This window comes from Quercus lobata, chromosome 8, assembly GCF_001633185.2.
Source record: "Quercus lobata isolate SW786 chromosome 8, ValleyOak3.0 Primary Assembly, whole genome shotgun sequence".
NCBI lineage: Eukaryota > Viridiplantae > Streptophyta > Magnoliopsida > Fagales > Fagaceae > Quercus > Quercus lobata.
The window spans coordinates 64,748,044-64,769,982 of record NC_044911.1 but is presented as its reverse complement, the minus strand read 5'-3'; the positions used below and the strand labels follow the sequence as shown (position 1 = coordinate 64,769,982).

Below are 21,939 nucleotides of genomic sequence, written 5' to 3'. Positions count from 1 at the left end.
TAATTGAAATTTAAATCCTAAAGAACATCATTGGAGTAATTATAGTGCCCTTAATCCTTTTAAACAATGTCCACTAGGGGTATTCGACTTGATACTCCATCAACAACTTCGGTTTTTTTATAAGGGGAGAAAAATATTTGTGGCAAAGTGTTGTTGGTAGAATATTGAGTGAACCTCCCATTTTGAGATATGAGATTTTTATTCAAAACCGTTTAATAAAAAAATAAAGCAGAGACCTCCTAATTTAGCTAACTTTGTATTTGAAAATGATAATTAAGTTCTCTTATCATAGTTATGGTGGCAGTAGTACACTCGTTTTCAATGAGATTACCTTACAACAAAACAAGTGTGAAATCCAAACGCATTCTTACATGAAATTAATGGGGTAAGCAGTAAGCTAGTGACTTGTTGCGATAAAACAACCCCCAGTGTCTCTCCACTGCAGCACCACCCTTTAAGTCCTCGTTAAACATATTAAATATGCATGTGTCAATTGGATTTCCAGGCCGTTTTGGAGTTCCACCATTTGACAGCACGTGCTTTATTAGGTTTGTATTGTACACTTGTGCATTATGAATGCTTGCCACTCCTGCATCGCCGTCTGAGGGCCACCCTGACTCCGACACCACCACGGGGACTTGGGGCGCTCCAGCTTTCTCTAGTGAAGCATGCAATGCATCAACTATGGCATCAAACAGGTTAATATAACGTAAATTTCCATCCCTTACAACCACACTTGTGGAAGTGCACAATGCATAAGCTAGTGAAATGTTTATAGGATCTCCAATGTAGCTAAAATAAGGGTACACATTTGCTAAGAGTGGTGCACCAATGCTGCTCAAGTAGCGTGCAATAGGTACCATAAAATTCATGGTGTTCATAGCAAAAATCCCTGCTGAAGGTGGATAAGATACATCCATCACCGATGTTTCAACTGATGTAGAAACCTTGATGTGGTGCCAAAGGCCTCCAATGCTTAATGCGTTGTGCAAGTTCTGTATTGCTGCTGGGAGGACATATTGTGCATAATCTTCTGGGATAACTTCATTTCCAACATCTATATATCGAAAGTGGACATCAGGCCAATAAGACCTGGTGTTCTTTTGGACCCAATCTTGTGCTGCACTATAGGAATTTGCAAGCCTTTGAATATCCTGATCTGCCACTCCAACCAGGACGCGAATGCCAGACCCTCGAAGTTCTTGTAATACTATATGATTTGTACATATGGCAACTACCTCGTTTAGTGTCATTCGTCCAATATTATATGATTTGTACATGGCAACTACGTACTTCCCTTAGTGATGGTAAGTTGTCACCAATCAATCCATTGCATACTCCAATAGAAGAACCACCTATGGACAAAATTTAAAAATCAATTTAGCACTTATTACTTAACACTTAAGGTATCCCATTTAGCTTCGGGTTCAATCTCCTGTTCATTTCATTGGGAAAGTGTGTGGACTCTTCACCCAGTCAATAGAATAATTCTTTTTGAAAAATATTAAAATTATTATCAATTTTACAACATAAAAATTTGTAAATTGAAGTGTGTAAAGTGGTGGGTTGTGCTAGTGGTGTTGGGCTGCTTCCTGCGCCACTAGGCCCAAGTTTTCTGGATAAGGGAGTTAGAACCAGTCCAATTGCAACTCAAGTTGGTCTGGCTTGTGCGCAAACTAGGCCAGGTTTGCCAGGAATGTGCTTGCGACAAGCAGACCTGTTTCAGATAAGTTGTGGCAGACAGACATAATAATAATAAAATAAATAAAATATCTGGTCATTCAGTGGGAAATGACCAAACAACCCTCAAACACAATTACAGTAATAATAATCACTTTTACGGAAGGAAAAGAACAAAACAAAAGTGAACAAGTATTAATATGTATGGATTAATTAGAATGTTAAGAAATCAACTAAAATCTTGTCCGTAGGAGTAAAGCCAGAGACGAAAGAACGTTCCTTCTCAACGCAATTAATCTCTCAGGAAAAGTCTTGTTGTGGAGATTAACTGCCCTAAGAGAAACGGATCTGAATGGTTTATGCATGGAGGCTCCTTGTGGTTTTGACAGAGAGCAGGATTTCGTGAGGGAGAGAGAGAATCAATCTACCGGTGCATTCCTGCCATTCTAATTCTCACTTTACTTTCTTTCTGGTTGTTTTCTTTCTCTATTTCTGGGTTTCTCTTTTCAAATTCCTATTTCTTAGTTAAGGTTCCTGTTGCCCTGTTTTTCTGTTTCCGGCAAGATCCTCTTTTTCTAGCGTCTGCCGTAATCGGATTTTACTGTTTTAGCCTTTAACCTCCTTTGTTTGGTCTGGGTGTACTGGCCGACCATCACTGTTTCGTCTGTGTGCTACCCCCCATCACTAGACAAAGAAGGGTATTTTGTTTGCTTGTCTGCCGTGGCATCCTTTCTTGCCATGATTTGGATTCCTTCTCTCTCCCTATCCCTCATGGCATGCACCTAGTGGTTCCACCTTAAATTATTTCTTTTGGGTAATAAGCCATCCCAGCAGGACACTTCCCCGAAAGAGCCTAAGTCGGAACCTCAAAACAGATTTTTCCCTTCTCCCCACCACCAAACCATGCTCTCTGAATCTCTGACCCCCAACCTCACCATACTCTGTATTAGCTGGGTACAGGTTGGTGGTGATTGGGCCTTGCGCGTGCCTTCCTTCCATATGTGTCCAAAATCTGCCTGCTATCCATTCGTCTACCGTGGTCTGGAGGCTTGCCTGCATAGCCTGCCATCCGTTTTCTTTGACTTTTTATGTGGGCTGCTTTTCGATTTCCCACTCCTCTTAAGAGCTAGGTCTTATTTGATGATGGAACTTATATTCCTTTGGCCCACTTCTTCATTTCCCTCATTTCCTGCCAAATTGTTCTGTTATTTCTGCTGTAATGACTCAATCCTGTTGGGCCTCTTTAAGCTAGCCGTTTACTCTTTCCCCCAGTGGCTTGGTATGACCACTGGTTTTCCTATTTATAAGCTCCTGTGTCCCTTTTGTCTTTCTCTTGGGCATCCTTGGTCCACTTGCTTTCTTTGGGTTTCTTTGACCTTTATACTAACTTTGTATTCCAATGGGCTTTTATTAACTTCATTGGGCTTCCTTGACTCAATTACCTTATTCTCATCCTTGGGGTTCATGGGCCTGCCATAAACCCCTTACTTTCTTTATTTGCATTACTTTGGGCCTACGACGGCCTTTTCTCACTTTTCTACATCATATACTGCCCATAGGTATGCTATTTCTCTCTTTCTGGGTTTCTTTAAGCCCACTTGCCTCTTCAAGGCCCATTTGTTTATTTCATGGGCCTGTGATTCATTATTCCTGCTGCTTGGGTCTAATGGTTTTGCCATCTGCTTGCCAATTCTTTGCTACCCTTGTTGTTGGGCTTTTCTTCTTTCTACTTGGATTCTCACAAATGACCCTCAACAAAGTAATAATGAACCTGACTGGTCCTATATCAATATTATAATAAATAAATTTTCTACCTTCTCGTATTTGAATTATAAAATTAATGTAGTAAAATTTATAATATCCCTAATATTGCTTGTTACATTTATGTCTTTATTGCTTGTTCACTGTCATTTGTCTTTCCAAAAGTGATTTTTGTATTCTTTGGCAATTTTGTCATGGTTTGCCTTTTCTATTGTATCACGCCTGTATAATCCTAACTTTAGTATAAGCTTTCAACATTGAAACTCTCAGATACTAATATAAAAAATGAGCTCTGACAAATCAATACATGAATGAAGCAAAAGAGAATGAGCATTGGTCAAACACAATTTCACATTGGTCACATTTTAGATTATAAATATACTAGTATTTAGAAGGTAGTGAGTATACAGTACAACTAAAATACATACATTGAATAAGAGTTTATAAGAACTCACTGGCTAAGTTTGGTCCGACTGGTAAAAGAATGAAGAAGCCAAGACGTAGCAGTCGAAAGTTGATGGCCATTATTGGAAGGATTGTCATATGACTTTGAAGCATTATACTATTTTTTTTTTTTTTTTTGGTTGAGAAAGTTTAAGCATTATACTTAATCTGCAACAATAGCTTAATTAAACCTAATATATATATATATATATATGGACAAGGATATATAACCGGGCAGGTTAATTTAAAGCTTGTGCAGCTGAAATTATTCACTTCTTGGGAGTAGTTGGCAATGCAATTTGTGTGCTCTTCATCTGGTTCCATCCTTTTCTAAACACCAGTGGTTGACCCGTGCTTTACACGAATTTTTTTATTTGTAAATGTGTGAATATTAGTCTTTAGACAATTATAGTGTTTTTTTTCTTTACATAAATTTTATAAGAAATATTATATTATTATATGGTTGAATTTGTTTGCTTAATAGAAGTTTACATTTGAAAATTAAAATTACATTTGAATTTGTTTGTTCTTTTTTCATTGTTATTTACCCAAATAGCTAGTGGACATTTTTAAAAACATAAATAAATGTATGTTTATGCAATTTATATGTAAACTATCAAACATATTTCATAGAAAAGAGGAAAGAGAATAAAAATTAACAACTCAATTACAAATTTGAATTAAATCTAAAATATGTAGGTGGTAGTAAACTATAGTTTCCATCACAATTAATTAACAACACATATTCTTGTGTAAATGAAATGCAATTGCTTTTATGAGCGTGCTCGATCAATGTTCTCTAGAGTTCAAACATTTGGTTATTGATGAAATTAAGCATCAGATGGAAGGGCCACAACACAAGAACTAAAGAACCAAGGGTGCTCATAAGATGAAAAAAATTCTGATTTGAAATGTCTATATATATAGAGTTTCTAGGGTATACAATGGAAAGGCAATTCCAATTCTCTCCCACCATGCATGTTAAATGAAGTACAATCACTAGAAAAGAAAATTTTTAACCCAACCATCATCTTTATCTTGAGAAAAGTCTGGTAAAGAAGTTTCCTGATTTTGACCTCTCCAAACATGCTACATGAACATATCTTCCAAGCTTGTCCACTTGCCTTGCCTCACCCTTAGTATCTTTCTTGCAAACCTTGCACGTTTTGTCAATCCAACCATCTTCAACATATTGCCCATCCACTAGAATCAAATAGAAAGAATAAAGATTATTGAAGATTATGAAAATTACCTCTGTGTGAAAGATTTATCAGGGTACTAACATATAAGGTAGACCTTAATTAGTTACTGCCAGTAATTTAACTTTAGGTTGGTACTAGAATACTAGTAAGAAACCAATATATGGGCTTATTTTCGGTAATCACAGGACTAAACTCATAAAAACCTCTAAAAGAGAGTCAAACTCAAACTCAAATATAAAGTGGTAAATACTAAATAAATTTTGATTTAAGAATTATGCAAAGTAATAAGAATAGACTTCATTGGAGGCAGATACTAAGCAAAGAATTAGTCACACAAATTGATGAGTCCAAAATTAGTACATTGCTAAAGCAAAATTGTAAAGTTGTGGTTCATACCCTCAACATAGGACTTGAAAAAATCCTTGTATGTCCCCCCAATTTTCCTTCGTAGAGCCCCATACTGCATGAATTGAAAGACCCAGTTAGATCATATTGGTTGCATGCACACATAGCCCTATAAGTAACATGCAAATTAAATCAAAATACACAAGTGCTAATCACACACACACACACACACAATGGCACACAAAATATATCACAAATGACGAGTTTTAATAAGCCAAAATCACCTGTTCCCTATTCATTCTCCCTCCAGACTTGGTGAACTCTCTGGCCTCGTCCAGAAGCTGAGCATCCTCAGCAGATCTAACTTGAGAAAAATCGAGAGCTTCGGTTATATTACCAAACAAAGATTGGTTGCTCTCCTTGGCTTCTTCCTTCTGATCATCCTTCTCTGATTTAGCTGAAACTGTGAACTTAAAGCTCTTGTTGAACTTGACCCTGTGGTTAGACAAGCTTTGTGCGACTCCAAAATTTGAAGGGAGATTGCCATGTGGTGTCAAGGGAAGAGTTCTCAGCCCCATGTTTATGTTTACTTCCCTTAGCAGAAGCTGTTGTACTATGTTCTCTACGCAGCTATGCTACCTGTTCCTTAAATGTTGGTGTAGGGATAATTACGTTTTTGCTTGTTTGGACCATTAAATTACAGCCACGTAGGTTCAATATAGCATGGTCGCCACTCAGCAAATCTGGTGGCTAGTACAAGACTACGTGGTGCTCTACCAGACTATTATAGTTTGAGAGGAGCATTTGGTTTGCCCTTGGGCCAGTCATTGATTGATGACAGAAATATCCTGGACTAAAAGTCATGTGGCGCCTATAATGACCAATACAGAATAAAAAAATAAAAAAATAAAACCCAAATCAGTTTATGAACTTTGGGTTTTATTAGTACAACCAAGTGATTGAATCAAAGTAACTGTGACTCAATTTTGTCCTAAATTTATACTGTATTATTGTATTCCTTTCATTTCTTTTAGTTTGTTATTAAAAAGAATTAAAATGAAGGGGAGAGGACAAAATTCGTTCCTATTCAATTCAGTTTATGAACTTTTTGGTGTTTAGTACGATTAATTGTTGGTTAATCGGGTTGATCACAAAAATAAAGACACTTTTAGCAGAAAATGTTTTACACTTTCATTTGCGGTCCTTTTATTTTTCTTCTGACTATGATTTATGAACAAGGTCATTTTGGAAAGTTTCATTTATTTCCAAAAAACCAAATCCCAAATGGCTTTTTTGCATTTTACCCAATAAAAAAGGTGAAATTCAGTCCCTAAAACAAGTTTATAAATAATAGAAGAGCCAAAGTATCTTTATTTGCAGTGATGAGTGTCTATGAGTATACATCCAAGCAAAACCATTTAAAAAAACGAAACAAAAAAATTCTAGAAACAAACATTCCCTTCTAGGACCTTAGACACCATATTTTCACTAGATCTCTCAAACTCCTAACTCAAAATGCTTCTCAAATTTCTGATCTCATTGAAATCCTTTCCATTACTTGATGTAATCATAAGAAAAGCTTTTTGATGGTCTTTAATGTGTAGCTTACAGTTTTGACAACAATGAATGTTGTTTTGTTGGGCCAGCATTCCACTTTTAATTCGAACAAGACTAACATAAAATTCGGTCCAGTTCTCTAGAAGCTTCAAAGTGTCTAGGGAGTATTTACTTGAGTTTTAAGTTAGTTTATGAGTGGTTACAATGGACTCCACCGCGCTCTCAAGGGAAGAACAAGAAGAGCCGGTACGTAGCAAGAAGAAAGTGAAGGACGTGAGCCATGAGGGCTATCGAGGAAGACAAGAGTCTGTCTTGAAGCCTCCATACCGTGAGCAGGGAGGGTGGAGTGAGGCAAGCTCTTTCAAGGAAAAGCTTATTGGAGATATACCGGGGGCTTACACCCAAGCTTTCAACTTTAGCGACATCATGGAGGATGATGAGGAATCGGATGAGGAGGTTGAAAACCTCCGAGAAGGGTTAGTGGCCGTCAAACTAACCAAGGACTTCAAGAAGAAGATCCGTACGCCATGGACAAGGGCCCTCATTGTCAAGGTCTATGGCAGGGGGGTGGGATTAAGCTTCCTTCATAGCAGATTGTTATCCATGTGGAAGCTCGCTGGAAGATTAGACTGTGTGGACTTGGAGCAGGGATTTTTTCTGACTAGATTTTACTTGAAAGAGGATTATGAAGCTACTCTCCAGAGGGGACCTTGGTTCATTGGAGAGCATTTCCTCTCCATTAGACCATGGGAACCAAACTTTCGACCGGAATCGGCAAATGTCACCTCGGTGGCCGTCTGGATTAGACTTAACGGATTGCCAATCGAGTACTACAACTCGGAAGCTCTTCTACATATTGGAAAGGCCATTGGCAACGTATTAAGGGTCGACACTCACACTGTGAACGAAGCTAGAGGCAGGTTTGCTAGACTCTGTGTACAGATCGATGTGGATAAACCGTTGGTGACAGCAGTGTTAATAGGGAGGTTTGAACAATCGGTCTGCTATGAAGGCATTCAGAAATTATGTTTCTCCTGCGGTAGATTGGGACACAGGAAGGAAACCTGTCCGTACACGGTCCGACCAGCTTCGCCGGCGAAAGAAGGGACGACAGTAAATGACGATGAAGGACGGACATGCGATATGCATGTACCACACGGTCCTGCAGAGGGAATGGAGAATAGCAGGGTTGTGCATGGGAATGTGGCAGAGGCGGTTCAGGAAAGTACGTACGGGCCTTGGACTGTAGTTGCGCGAAGAAGGAACGTGCCAAAAAATCAAAGGAGTGGAGGGGTCCAGGCTGTGATGGATAACGGTCGGTTAAAACAAGAACAGAGGAAGGCAGAGGATGAAGCAAAGTTTAATCTCTCAGTGGGAAGGAAAAATTTGAACGATGGGCTTAGGAGAGATTTTAAAAGGAAGTTGGACTCTCCAAAAGTTTTGGCTCAAGCCCAAACAACAAGCCCGTCAAACGGCCTAAGGCAAAGAGGCTCCAACTTGAGCCAACAATTCGTACCTCACAAATCTGCTGGGTTGAGTGATATGGGACCGGGGATTGCTAAGATGGGCCTAAAAGCCAGTCGTGGTGATGAGTTAGAAGGGGAGGGTTTTAAATCAAAAGCCCAATGCAGTCCTTCAGTAAAGGGCAAGAAAGTCATTGCAAGGAACATAGCCAGGAATAAAAATCTCAACGAAGGCACTGGAAGCAGCAAGAACATTTTCAACTTAAATTATCTAACTCCTAAAATCCTCAGTAGAGATGGAGCTGATAACGATCCAAGCACTCTTTTCTCTTTTTCTACTACCACTAATGCCGGGATGGACAAGCTTCAACGCCATAAGAATTGTGGAATCATTACTAGAGGCGAGTGTGGTAATGAGAGAGAGGACGACGCTGGTGAGGGGGTGGTCCGATCGCCGGTTGCAGGAAGCCGGGATGATGGTGGAGATGCCGGGAATTTGGAGGGGCTGACTACTAGCTTCGGACCCGACGGGGGGATTGAAGTTGCAGTTCTTTCAACCCAGTTGCACCACGGTGAAGGGGCAGTGGCAGTCTCTGATGGTGGTGAGCACAGAGAAGGAAAAATGGAGGTCGAAGAGGAAGGCGGAGCTAATGCTATCCTGTGATGTGTGCCTTTCTTCTCATCTTTCCTTTTTAATGAGTATTATAGTTTGGAATAGCAGGGGCGTCCTGAAGCCTAATTTCCAGGAGCATGTTAGGGAGTTGGTTAGGAGTCACAATCCGGCCATTTTAGTAATAATGGAGACTAGATTGGGTGGAGATAGAGCCAAGGGAATCACGGATAGGCTACCTTTTGACGGCGCCATTCACACTGAAACAATCAGGTATGCTGGAGGATTATGGCTTCTTTGGAACTCAGACCTCGTAGAGGTGGTGTAGCTGGCTGATACGGAGCAGGAAATTCATGTGGAAGTGAAGGTAATTGCTTCTAACCTTTCTTGGATTTTGTCTGCTGTGTATGCTAGTCCTAGGAGTGCAGAAAGGTTTATTTTGTGGGAAAATTTAATTAAGGTTGCTGGGTTACATAATAAGCCGTGGGTGATAGCCGGTGATTTTAATGAACCCCTGTTGGGTGAGGATAAATTTGGAGGAAGACCTGTTAATATTTCAAGATCTCTTCATTTTAAAGACTGTCTGGATAAATGCAATATGGTTGATTTGGGATTTTCCGGTCCCAGGTATACGTGGACAAATAGGAGAGACCTGAGTAGCCTAATTCAAGAGAGAATTGATCGGTTTTTCACAAACCCGAGTTGGTGTCTTATGTACCCAGAGGCTAGGGTAACTCATTTAACTCGTTGCCATTCTGACCATTGTCCGGTTCTCATGGAGACAGCCCCTAGGAGAGTGACTCACCTTAGTAGACCTTTCAAGTTTCAGAGTTTCTGGTTATCTGACCCCTCTTTCCCTGGGGTTGTGATGAGAGCTTGGAATCAGTCTAGAAATCTCTCAGACTCTATAGAGAAGTTTACTAGTGAAGCGACTCAGTGGAACAAACATCAGTTTGGCAACATTTTTGTGAAGAAAAGGAGGTTAATGGCTCGGCTGAATGGAATACAGAGAGCCATATCATATAACCCAACCTCCCCTCTCATCGACTTGGAGAACCAGCAGCACAAGGATCTCGAGATTGTCCTGGATCAAGAAGCGGAGTTGTGGGCCTTAAAATCTAGAGTTAACTGGATGGTGTTGGGAGACCGAAACACCTCTTTTTTCCATGTATCCACTCTTGCTAGAAGAAAGAGAAACATGATCAATGCAGTAAAGAATGAGGTTGGGGACTGGATCACAGAGGAAACGGAGGTTATGAACCATTTCAGAGAGGGGTTTATGAAGCTTTACGCTACTTCCCAAGTGATGACTAATTGGAACACTGTTAAGTGGACCAGCTGGCAGGTTAGGCTCACAGAGGAAGAGAAAAATAGTCTTAATATACCAGTGTCTGATGAAGAGATTACCACTGCTTTATGGTCTTTAAAGGCGTTCAAAGCCCCAGACCCCGATGGGTTACACGCCGATTTCTTCCAGAGATTCTGGCTTACGGTGGGGAATTCTGTTAAGGAGGAGGTTAAACAAATTTTCCTGCAAAGGAGAATTCCGAATTACCTAAACAGCACAAGTATTGTTCTCATTCCAAAAATCCAAAGTCCGGAATCTATTGGTAATTACCGGCCTATAAGTCTTTGCAACTCAGTCTACAAAGTCATCACCAAAATTATAGTTGGTAGGCTGCGGCCTTATCTAGATAAGCTTATAGCTCCTTGTCAAGCGGCTTTTGTTCCTAGTAGAAGAGGAGTAGACAATGCTATAATTGTCCAAGAGATTATCCATTCTATGGAGAAGACCAAAGGGAGAGGAGGCTACATGGCTTTGAAGATTGACCTGGAAAAAGCTTATGATAAGCTTGAGTGGAGCTTCATTAGAGACACCTTGATTAGATTCAATTTGCCGAAGAACTTAGTTGAGCTAATCATGAGTTGTGTCTCCTCTGTTTTGACTTCTATTCTTTTCAATGGAGGGACTTTAGAATCGTTCAAGCCCACTAGAGGTATTAGACAAGGAGACCCTATATCTCCTTATATTTTCATTATGTGCATTGATTATTTAGGGCAATTAATTCAAGAAAAGTGTGCTGAAAACTCCTGGAATCCTGTTAAGGCCTCTAGAAGTGGGCCGGCTTTTTCGCACCTGTTCTTTGCAGACGACCTGGTTATGTTTGCAAGAGCTAATCCTGAAAATTGTGCTTCGATTAGAGGAGTTCTGGATGATTTTTGCAGCCAATCAGGGCAAACCATCAGTGAGGCCAAATCTAGGGTCTTTTTCTCCCCCAATTTGGATAAAAATCAAAGGGATGCCTTAGGTGACATTCTCGGGTTTCAGTCTACCCCCAATTTGGGTAGATACCTTGGGTTTCCTTTGAAGCATCGTGGGGCTTCCAGCCAAGATTTTAATTTTGTGCTTGATAAGGTAAAGAAGAAGCTGGCTGGTTGGAAAGCAAACCTCCTATCTATGCCTGGTCGAGCTGTATTAATTCAAGCCTCTACCTCGGCTATTCCAGCGTATGTGATGCAAAATAACTTACTGCCTGGGAAGATTTTGGATGGCATCGATCGGGTGAATAGAAATTTCCTTTGGAATTCCTCTAGTACTAAGCAGAGTATGCATTGGGTAGGGTGGAGAAAGGTCACTACCCCTAAGGAGGTAGGAGGATTGGGCTTGCAAACCGCAAAGGGAAGAAACACGGCGCTTCTTGCTAAGCTCAATTGGAGGTTCCATACGGAGGGTGAGTCTCAATGGGCCAAGGTTCTTCGGTTTAAATACTACACACACCAGAGGTTAAATTCCAGAAATGAAGCCAAACTTCCTGGTTCTCGTACTTGGAAGAGCATGAAGAAAGAAGAAGAAATTTTCAGAAAAGGCATCAAATGGAATCCTGGGTATGAAAGTAACCTTAGCTTTTGGAATGCTAGTTGGTCTAACATGGGCATTCTTAGAAACATCATCCAAGGCCCTCTCACTATTGAATCCTCTAAGCTTAGAGTTAAGGATGTTGCTGATATGGGAGGATGGAAATGGGACCGGCTTCATATAGTTCTTCCTGAGGAAGTTCTAAGAGATATTCAAGCTACCGCTATTCCGTTTGTGAGGAGGAATGAAGATAGATTGGCATGGAAGCACTCTCCGAGAGGATCCTTCGAGCTAAATAGTGCCTACTTACTTGCCATTGATCCTTTGCCTGACCCAGCTTTCCAAGGTAAGTGGATATGGAAGCTAGACACCTTACCTAGGATTCAAATGTTTTTATGGAAGTGTATGCATCAGAGCATAGGGGTAAAGGAGTGTTTGCAAACTAGGGGGATGTTAATAGACACGGCTTGTCCTCACTGTCTCAGCAATTCTGAATCCATTTTGCATGCCTTGCGGGACTGCCATGTGGTTAAAAAAATATGGCATCAATTGGGTGTGCAACTTTTGGACAACATCTTTTTCTCTTCCAACCTTCAGGAGTGGTTAGTGAGTAATTGCTCCTCAAAGAGTATCCGTGTGGCAGGTCAAGCGCCTTGGAACCAGGTTTTCATGTTTGCTGTTTGGCTGATTTGGCAAGGTAGAAATAAACTAGTTTTTGAAAACAAAAGGTTGAATCCGAAAATTGATGGTGATATTGTCTATAGGGCAGTAGATTACATCCACTATGCTGGTAAGCCGTTGATGTCAAAGCACAAGATCATGAAGCAAATAAAGTGGGAAAAACCTGTTAATGGTTGGAGAAAACTTAATGTAGATGGAGCTTCTTTGGTGAACACAGGCAAGGCTGGAGGTGGTTGTTTGTTAAGAGATGAGGAAGGTAATTGGCTTGGGGGTTTTGCTAGAAGAATAGGCAGTACTAATAGTTTTACCGCTGAATTATGGGCTCTCCGTGATGGCCTTATATTGTGTAATCAGCTGAAGGTGCAGGCGGTCAACATAGAGCTGGATGCAAAAGCTATAGTTGATGCCATTAACCTCCAAGGTAAGTCGAATTCTGCGCTGTCCTCTATTTTAGAGGATTGTAGACACTTGATTGCTATGATTCCCCAAACAACAGTAAGACATGTTTTCAGGGAAGCCAATCGGAGTGCTGATAGGTTAGCAAAATTAGGCATTAATTTAGATGTTGATTTCACTTTGTATTCTAGTCCTCCTGTGGACTTATTTTCTTGCCTGGAAGCTGATAGCCAAGGCGTGTACAGCAGCAGGCTCTGTTTTGATCCTGGGCTCTCTTTTTAGTTGTGAATGAAGTCTCCTTTTTTTACCCCAAAAAAAAAAAAAAGTTAGTCTATGAGTTTTATTATTTTATGTCCAAATTAGGACTCCAAAGGGTCCAAAACTTAGAAGAATGATTAAAATTTAAAAGTATAAAATCTATATAATATGATCCATCACATTCAAAGGAAAGATTTTGACTAGTGGAAAATCGAGTGTTTTGGTGTATCTAAGTCATAAATGCCTAGAGTTCTTCTAAATACGTAATTATTCTATAACTTTTAAATAATGCAAACGTCTGCACATGACAAGAACATGATAGAGCACTAGGTTCTTAAGCAAAAGGGACAACACGTAATAATCCTATAACTCTCACATGATGCTTCCCCCAGGAAATTCATGGTTTCCCCACCAGTCCAATATGAGTTTCATCACCTTGTAAATAAAAAGCAACAAAACTAGTGTAACTCTCTTATCTATATATATATATATATATATATATATATATATATAACCGAAGCCTTTGCTGGCACCACAATTTTCCACGTCAGCACAATATTTAAAAAATAAAAAATAAAAATAAAAACATTATAACTCCTCAAAACCCTAGCAACCTTACCCCTCTCTCAAGTTAAGAAATATAAAGCCACGGTTTCTACAAACTCTCAAAATAAAAACATTATAACTCCTTAAAACCCTAACAACCTTACCCCTCTCTCAAGTTAAGAAATATAATGACTGCATTCTATTTTCTCTCATGCTCTCTAACGATCTTGACATTTCTTGATATCAATAAACTTTTGTTGATTCTTATGTAGAAAGTATAGTTTTACCCGACAAAGCCAACAGTGCTGGTACTAAGGAACAAGCAAGTGATGAGCAGGTAAGATGCATTTGGCTCTTTTTTATTTTTTTTTTAATATATATATATAATTCGTTCTTCTTATGTATTTGGCATTCATTATAAGTTGGATATGAGTATGAATATTTATCATTCTTTATAATCTTATTATTGACTGATTTACTGTAATGGAGTGGTTTTATATTATAGCATTCAAGATCTACAACGCACGGTATAGATTTTAGCTTATAAAGTTCAGCTTTTGTAAGGTTAGTTTTGTTTATATATTAATTAATACATAGTACTTTGTTCATCATTGAATACTCATATAATCAATTTTCAATTCAGTGTTCAAGAATTAAACCAAAATTCTAACTGCGCTATCATAAAATATTATTATTAGTATGAATTTTATGGAGTTGCGGTGTTCAGAAATTAAACCAAAATTCTTTTAAATTGTCTATAATATTTGTCCTCCGAAAATTTTCTCTCTTTGATTTTAGTATATTATGTTTCTTAAGCTATAAAGAGATTTTCTTTGGTTTCTACAAACTCTCTCTCTCCAGATATAGGAAGCCCTAAATGCATGGTATAGCATTCAAGATCTACAACTCACGATATAGATTTTAGCTTATAAAGTTCAGCTTTTGTAAGGTTAGTTTGTTTATATATTTTGATAGAGAAACATGTTCAATATGGTACGGCTTAATAATCGCATTAATAGCCAATAGTTAATACCATTTGCAAATTCAATTCATGGAGTTGCAATTTTCATTAAATCGTTCTATGGCTTGAAGCACTTGCATTTTAACAAATTGGACATGTCTTTAAAGTCCTTTTATTTCTTTGGGGGGGAAAAAAAAGGAGAGGATATGTTAAAACTTGGCATCATCAACTTATAAGAGAGGATATGTTCTTAAATGGTAGGAATAGTAAGTCAATGTGTCTCTTATATTTGGTTATTAGTTAGAATTGTTTTCAAATGATTGTACCAATAAAGGTGAATGTGTATAAATTTTATTTAACTATCCCGTGCATCGCACGGGTTAACGACTAGTATACAAGAAAAAATAAAATCAAACTTTCCAAAATGCTTCACCACTTTGTCAACTTTTCCACCCCCACCCCTCACTGTTAGCCACCCCTCCATCGCTTCCACTAACGTCTCCAATCTCCAGTCACCAACCATTGCTGCCGTCACCACCATTTGCCACTCACAATTTTTTTTAATATAAATTTAAAAAAAGAAAATTATATATGAAAAAATTTAGGAAAGTAGTAAAAAATATGTTTTCATAGCATTTTTAGAAACACTATTAAATACTTGAATTTTTTTTTCCTGACGATCAAAATATTTTCTGTCAAACCGCTAGATTCTACATCAGCTACCTTTAAGCTCATTTGGAATAGCCTAAATTCATTGGTTTATTTCACTTAGAATATATATTGGATAAAACTACCACTATAACTAGGACAAAAAAAAAAGGTAAAAATTTAAGAAATTTTTACATAAATTGGCTTTAAAAAGGATGCCATCTACATTCCATAGCCAAAAGCAGTTTGGAGTTGGAAATCTTATTTACAAGAATTGCTAGTCGGCCTTCAACTTTCATCATCAAGAATTTATCCAAGAATTTCTAGACAGCTTTTAATAGAATTTTTAAAATTTTATAGTAGCAATTTCATTTTTCCATAGAGTTCAATGAATGTGATGGCAATTGAATCATCTATGAAACCAGAAAGCTAGCTATGAAAGTAGAGTTAATATTTCTAAAATCCTCATTAATCCGCACAATCACTGTATTACCTTACATTCACACCTCTTCCAGGTTTATCTGTATGTGACATTGGCAAACAAAAGAAAGCTAGCTACATATGAGGCCTACACTACATAAACCATGCCAACCTCAAGAAGAGACACTGTTGGCACCTTGAGTGCCACATCTGGCCCTCTACAATTCCTCCTCAAGAAATTATATCCAAAGTCAATGGCCAGTCTCTTGAAGAGAGAAGAACCTTGCTTTGCTCGGACATGGGAATGCCCCAATATGAATGCAGTGCCTGCTTGTTGAGCTGCATAGAGATATGCAAGCTCTTCTTGCAATTGTGCTTCCACTTCAGTTTGCACATCAGTTTCAGACTCGTCGTCAATGGCAAACCTCACTCTTTTACCTACTGGTTCCATCTCAATAACATCTCTAACACTTTCTACAGTTGGGAACTCAATGGATACACTTTCTGGCTGCACATTCTCCTCAATCTCATAAGCTGGTGGCCCAGAGAATGCCACTGTTCCAATCACAGCTAATTTACTCTCACTGGATGATTCATTTGATCTTGATGCATCATCCCCATTGCAAGAATTAGACCAATTTGTTTGATGCCAATCATAGCGAATGAAATCCGCTAGTCTTTCAACTAGCTCAGTTTCAAAGGAATGGACATCCTGATGAACATCACGATATCCATACCGGACAATACACCTATAGGACCTATGAGCCGTAGGACCAACACGGCCAACAAGATACCGCTCAGCAGGGGGCACATGTGGGACAGGAACTGATTTTACACACACAAAGATGAGTATACGGTGGAAGGCAGGGAGGTTAGTCACAAAGCGTGAGAAGTTAGCTGGAATACCAGAGGTGAGATCACTGAATACTAGACCAATTCCCGGAACCCGAGCAATTCCTAAGCTTGGTCCTAAGGCTAAAAGCCACTCTAATGAAACCTTGTTGTGAAGGTCGTATTCATATTTCTTGATGGTTGCATAGTGCCAAACAAACATGACAGTCATGAGGATCAGGGCTAGAAGGATGGGAAGCCAGGCACCCTCTTTGAACTTGGTGAGCGAAGCTGAGAAGTAGAGTAATTCAATAGAGCCAAAGAAGAGCAGGAAGGTGATAGCTATAATAGGGGGCTTTTGCCAACAAATGATGATAACCAAGGATGTGAGGCATGTAGTCACTAACATCACAGTCATCACTGCTAACCCTGCAACAAACAAGAAAAAAAAAATTGTTACTCTTATAATTGGAAGTAATTTAAATTAACCCATCCCTTCCTTTTAACCCAAATACACTACAAACATCTTCTCAACAACTATATATCATCCGAGTAAATGAAAAGTTAATTGAACTTTTGCACAAGGTTGAAGACTAAAGTGATGAATTTGAAAGTCATAAATGTGATGCAATGCTTTCCCCAGAAGATCTCAGTAGAAGTTGTCAATGATCCTTACAAAGAAGATGACCTTCCAACAATTCTCTCTGATGGTTCTGAGGGTTTTCATGATTTAGTTCAGGCTTAAGCTTAGGTAGAAATTTATAGAATTTAATGATAAGTTTTCTGTTATGATCCTGGCAAAAAAGATATAAAAGCATAACTTACCAGATGCATTCCCCATGTGTTTTGTGTCTCTGAATCCTATGGTCACAGCAATGCAGAGGATCATGAGCATCCAGTTGATCTCAGGGATATAAATCTGGCCATGTATCTTGTCAGAGGTGTGAATGACCTTGACTCTTGGGAAGCAACCAAGTGATTGGCTTTGGTTTATGATAGAGAATGTTCCACTTATGATTGCCTGGCTTCCAACAACAGAAGCAAGAATGGCAACTACAAGCACCGGCCACCTCACGGGTGCTGCACCCAAAAACTTTAAACCATTAAGCCTTCCATAATAAGTAAAAATCCTAGACAAGTACATGATTTTGGGTTGTTTCGTAAATAATATAAAATGGACTTGTATGCAGATTTTTAATTGCCTATCCCATTCCACGTGTTAAAATATAGGCCCAACGGGCTTTAGGCCTATTGTGCTTTACTAACTTGTATTGCACTCCTATTGCTTGTACAGTACTCATAGCTTTACCTATATAAAGGCAGTCCCTTGTACAATATTTTACACAATTCAATGCAATAGACTTTCAATTTTTAACACTATGCATAATAAAATGCATGAATGATTGAGGTATACCAGGAACTGAGACATAAAAACTGATGACGTGGCTGGAGTGGTGATGCTGTGACAAGTAAGCAGCTTGACCCATATAAGCCAATATAAGTGCTGGATAAACCAGAAAGGTAAAAGCAATCTGCAATAAGAAGAGTAGTTAAACTCCACTCATTCATAGGCAAGTCAGACATTTCCATGGGTGGACACTGGACAACATTACTAGAACCAAAGCTTGAAAGGATAAGTTTTTCACCAAAAGAAGAAGTCAGAGCTACCTGAATTGCAGTGTATGAGAAATGGCCAAGATCAGCAAACATTGCCTCTGAACCTGCATAATGTCATGTATACTTTTAGCTTAGCTAGACATGGTAAATTAGATTGCACCTCAAGTTGGAACCAGTTCTTATAAATAACAAACAGATTAGTTACACCTGAGAATTTCTACCTTAACCATCACTGAGGTTTCAGTCAGAAATATATCTACATGTAAAATTGCTTATATTTTGCCAGGGAAGAGAAGGGAAGTTTTTAGTGTTACTTGGCATGTTTCCCTGTTGAGTGTTGACATGTCAATTTCAGATTTTTAGGCTTTTAGAGGCTGATAGTTGGAGGCCTTAACACAGTTCATACCATAGCCATCATCTAGAACTCATAAAATATGCAGGGGGGAATGGGGGGAAGCACTAGAAGACATGTGAATTTACCATGTGTTTGTGTTTTCAAATTTACCTGTGATGCACAACAATGTTCCACCCAAAGACATCCATCCACTTATCCTTGTCTTCTTCAAGAATATGAACATGTAATATGGGGAAAGAGCTTTGTAGATATGCGGATTCCAGTGAATTATATTGTATAAGCCAAGGGCACTGATGCATAGTAGCCATGTCAACACAATTGGTGCAAAGAAAAACCCAACACGATGTGTGCCGTAGTGTTGAAGCGCAAATAGACACAATAGTATGAAGCAAGTAATTGGAACCACCGCATCTGCAAATGGCAGCATAGTATAAATGTACAAGATAAAATAGATCATGTAAAACACACAATTTACTTACTGTTAGAATTTAACATAGTAAAATCTAATGCCATATATACCAAAACAGAATTTCAGTCACCACAATCATATTATACTTTGAGACATCCAAGCAATTTGGACGGTTCCCCCACCTCAGGCCACATAGCTATTGTTCACTAGGTCAGAATGACGAAGTGGATCCCTATATCCAATTATCACTTTCAAAGATCAAAAACAGAAGGCTGCTGAATGATTAAATAGTATTATCTCAACCAAAAAAATTGCAGACACGAGTACAATCAAATACAAAGTAATAATGCTCTATAACTATAAAAGCAGATTCTCATATAACACCCAGAAGGATTAAATATGATTGAAACAAGCAGAATTAGATATGCAAGAGGGTACAGGCTCATAAGCTTACACTGGTGGTGTTCCTTGGACATGGATAGCTCAAGGCCAGAAACCGCAGAGAAAACTACATCAAATAGAAACTAGATAGTCAGCAAACCAAAATAAAAAATAAAAAACTATAATTAAATATTATCAGCACATTTATAACCAGAAAGTCTACCTGAAATGGCTGGAGTGAGCACTCCATCTCCAATTACCATACAAGTCCCAACAAGAACCAAGATTAGCAAAGCAGTGTGCAACCATTTGTACTTCTCAAGCACAAATTTCACCCTTGAACTGTTTTTCTTCTCTGGAGGCTGTTCCAGTTTATATGTAGAGAGTGCTTCATCTGCAACCTGTCTATTGGGTAGAAGGCTCACTCTGGCGTGCCTACATATCAATGAATAAAGGGCAAAAGTACCACCTGCAAAATTATTGTTCATGCATCAGTTACAAGTGACAACCTAAAGACTGGATGATATAGATATGGCTCATTTCTTCTTGTACTTACCCTCTCCATTGTCATCAGCTCGAAGTACTATAAAGACATACTTGAATAGAGGGATTAGAGTGAGAGTCCAAAAGACAAAAGAAAGAACGCCAAAAATCTCTTCATTGGAATCTGAATGTTGAATATCTTCTGCAAATGTGCTTTTGTAGACATATAATGGGGAAATGCTCAGGTCCCCATATACCACACCAAGGCTTTGGTAGGATAAGAGGAGGGCTGTCTTCCAAGACTCCTTCTGAAATGCATTAAGCCACCAACATTGCATGAATTCAGTCAATTAAAGTAGTATATTATATAGCTACTGACTGTTTTTATGAACAAAAATTTCTACCAATAATTTTTGCCAAACTCTATTTGCCCCAGAAGAAGAAGAGAGGGACAAAGCCAGAGCAAAAAGAAGACACAAATTACACCAATACAAGCAACAAAGTGCACAAACCTTTGGAGTTTTCCAACACTTGCTATAATCAAGATCCATTTTTTTTCAGCCCTCAAGTTTTGATGTTGAGCAAAGTCACCTGCAGATCTGCACTTAAAAAATAGAAGCTGAAATGGCACTCTCAAATAGAATCAACTTTTTTTCTAGAAAACAAAATTGAGGAATTTCAAGATGACACTTCCAATGACACTCATAAAGCTCTCCACTTTAAATGCGCAAAAAGGAGATAGAATGACACATTCACCCACTTTTCAATGAACCCACATGACATCCATTCTTCTTATCACACGCGGGTCTTTATCATAGAAAATGGAGCACAATATTCACCATTCACTAGAACCCAGGAAAAGCAGCAAGATAACTCAAGGAGTTACCCCTACAACTAGTGGTGAAATTGTAAATTTTCAAATGATTGAAGCTCAACTACACTGAATTATTTAGACAGAGCAAAATAAATGTAGAAGGGCCCTCATTAATTTGCCCGGCAGTTTTGTTTTTTATTTTACCTTTTTTTTGGTTGATGAAAAGGGAAAATAACAAAGTACCTAATACCTCACCTTCATCGAGACGACTAGTCCAGCACGAAAGTTTGTAACATGTCCAAAGTTTTAACTCATATAAAGGACAAATACGCTAAAAAAACAGGAAAACTCTAATGAACAGTTTTATATGCATATATACAGAAGAGTTTCAGTTCTCACACGGAAAATAAACCGAACGGTTCTATGTTAATTGATGACAATGAAAAGGCACATTCACGTGATTCAACGACAGTTACATGAGCAAAACAATCACACCAACCACAACTCAACTAGTGCCCTCGAAAATAAAGCTGGTTCCAATGACCGTTTATCTTTTATCATACCCACCTCTCTCTCTCTCTCTCTCTCTCTCTCTCTCACACACACACATGAACAAGTTTACAACTTTTCCTAATTTAATAGTTTTATTAGGCAGCATTCTGTGAATGAAAGATGATACATCACTTTCCACGTGCCCACCAATCTTCATTCTCTTTCCTCTAAAGCTTCTTCGGTGGATAAGAAATAGAAAAAAAAAAAAAAAAAAAGAGATTTAAGTAACTTAAAAGGAGTGGTTAAAGGTGGGAAAAAAAACAGCTTCATGAAACGTGCTAAAGTCTAAAAGAGAGCATAATCATATATTTCTTTGAAAACTTACCAAAGCTTATTTTGTCTGAAATGGCGTGATTAATGAAGAATAAGATTAGGTCCATAAACGTTTCAAAAAAATAAAAAAAAAGATTAGGTCCATAAAAAAATAAAAGATTGGGTCCATAAAAAATAAAAAAGAGTAGGACTATCTTACAGACAAAACCATGTGAATCACAAAAGGCCATGAGAGCTGAACATGTTTCCATACCAAAATGTACTGAGCACCAGCTTTTCCTAAGACCTTTATCACAACATGCATAAAAATCTCTCTATGCTTATTAAGCCCTGCCCCTTCCACTGCCTCTGCCAGTGGCCTACCCTTTCTAACCCACTTTGTCCTTTTTAGCTTT

General features: G+C 38.5%; 3 protein-coding genes across 4 annotated transcripts; all 3 read right to left on the bottom strand.

Moving 5' to 3' along the window:
• Positions 1-259: 259 nt before the first annotated feature.
• Positions 260-4,039, bottom strand: LOC115958565 (glucan endo-1,3-beta-glucosidase-like). The gene is made up of 2 exons (XM_031076992.1): positions 3,897-4,039; positions 260-1,355 (listed from the first exon to the last, which is right to left on the bottom strand). The coding sequence occupies exon 2, from the start codon at positions 1,278-1,280 to the stop codon at positions 378-380; it is 903 nt and encodes a 300-aa protein (XP_030932852.1). The 5' UTR covers positions 1,281-1,355; positions 3,897-4,039; the 3' UTR covers positions 260-377.
• A 706-nt stretch (positions 4,040-4,745) lies between these two features.
• LOC115954507 lies at positions 4,746-6,085 on the bottom strand. The gene is made up of 3 exons (XM_031072374.1): positions 5,717-6,085; positions 5,484-5,547; positions 4,746-5,088 (listed from the first exon to the last, which is right to left on the bottom strand). Exons 1-3 carry the CDS (start codon positions 6,008-6,010, stop codon positions 4,919-4,921), a joined length of 528 nt encoding a protein of 175 aa, XP_030928234.1. The 5' UTR covers positions 6,011-6,085; the 3' UTR covers positions 4,746-4,918.
• A 9,754-nt stretch (positions 6,086-15,839) lies between these two features.
• Positions 15,840-21,094, bottom strand: LOC115954506 (potassium transporter 2). Of its 2 annotated transcripts, none has more exons than XM_031072372.1 (10): positions 20,975-21,094; positions 20,418-20,504; positions 19,979-20,213; positions 19,646-19,891; positions 19,496-19,549; positions 18,783-19,043; positions 18,329-18,381; positions 18,075-18,192; positions 17,486-17,740; positions 15,840-17,089 (listed from the first exon to the last, which is right to left on the bottom strand). In XM_031072372.1, the coding sequence occupies exons 2-10, from the start codon at positions 20,454-20,456 to the stop codon at positions 15,978-15,980; spliced, it is 2,373 nt and encodes a 790-aa protein (XP_030928232.1). In that variant the 5' UTR covers positions 20,457-20,504; positions 20,975-21,094; the 3' UTR covers positions 15,840-15,977. The 2 variants fall into 2 exon arrangements, with proteins under 2 accessions (XP_030928232.1, XP_030928233.1); XM_031072373.1 differs by lacking the exon at positions 20,975-21,094 and adding an exon at positions 20,666-20,925.
• Positions 21,095-21,939: the final 845 nt, after the last annotated feature.

Excerpts from the sequence above, each read along its gene's own strand:
- LOC115958565 (XM_031076992.1), bottom strand. The coding sequence starts at position 1,280 with ATGTACAAATCATATAATATTGGACGAATGACACTAAACGAGGTAGTT.
- LOC115954507 (XM_031072374.1), bottom strand. The coding sequence starts at position 6,010 with ATGGGGCTGAGAACTCTTCCCTTGACACCACATGGCAATCTCCCTTCA. Across the intron at positions 5,548-5,716 it reads GGAGAATGAATAGGGAACAG|TATGGGGCTCTACGAAGGAA; the intron begins GTGATTTTGGCT and ends CAATTCATGCAG. Across the intron at positions 5,089-5,483 it reads TTTCAAGTCCTATGTTGAGG|TGGATGGGCAATATGTTGAA; the intron begins GTATGAACCACA and ends ATTTGATTCTAG.
- LOC115954506 (XM_031072372.1), bottom strand. The coding sequence starts at position 20,456 with ATGGATCTTGATTATAGCAAGTGTTGGAAAACTCCAAAG. Across the intron at positions 19,550-19,645 it reads GCTCACTCCAGCCATTTCAG|TTTTCTCTGCGGTTTCTGGC; the intron begins GTAGACTTTCTG and ends TATTTGATGTAG. Across the intron at positions 18,193-18,328 it reads TCTCATACACTGCAATTCAG|ATTGCTTTTACCTTTCTGGT; the intron begins GTAGCTCTGACT and ends TTCTTATTGCAG.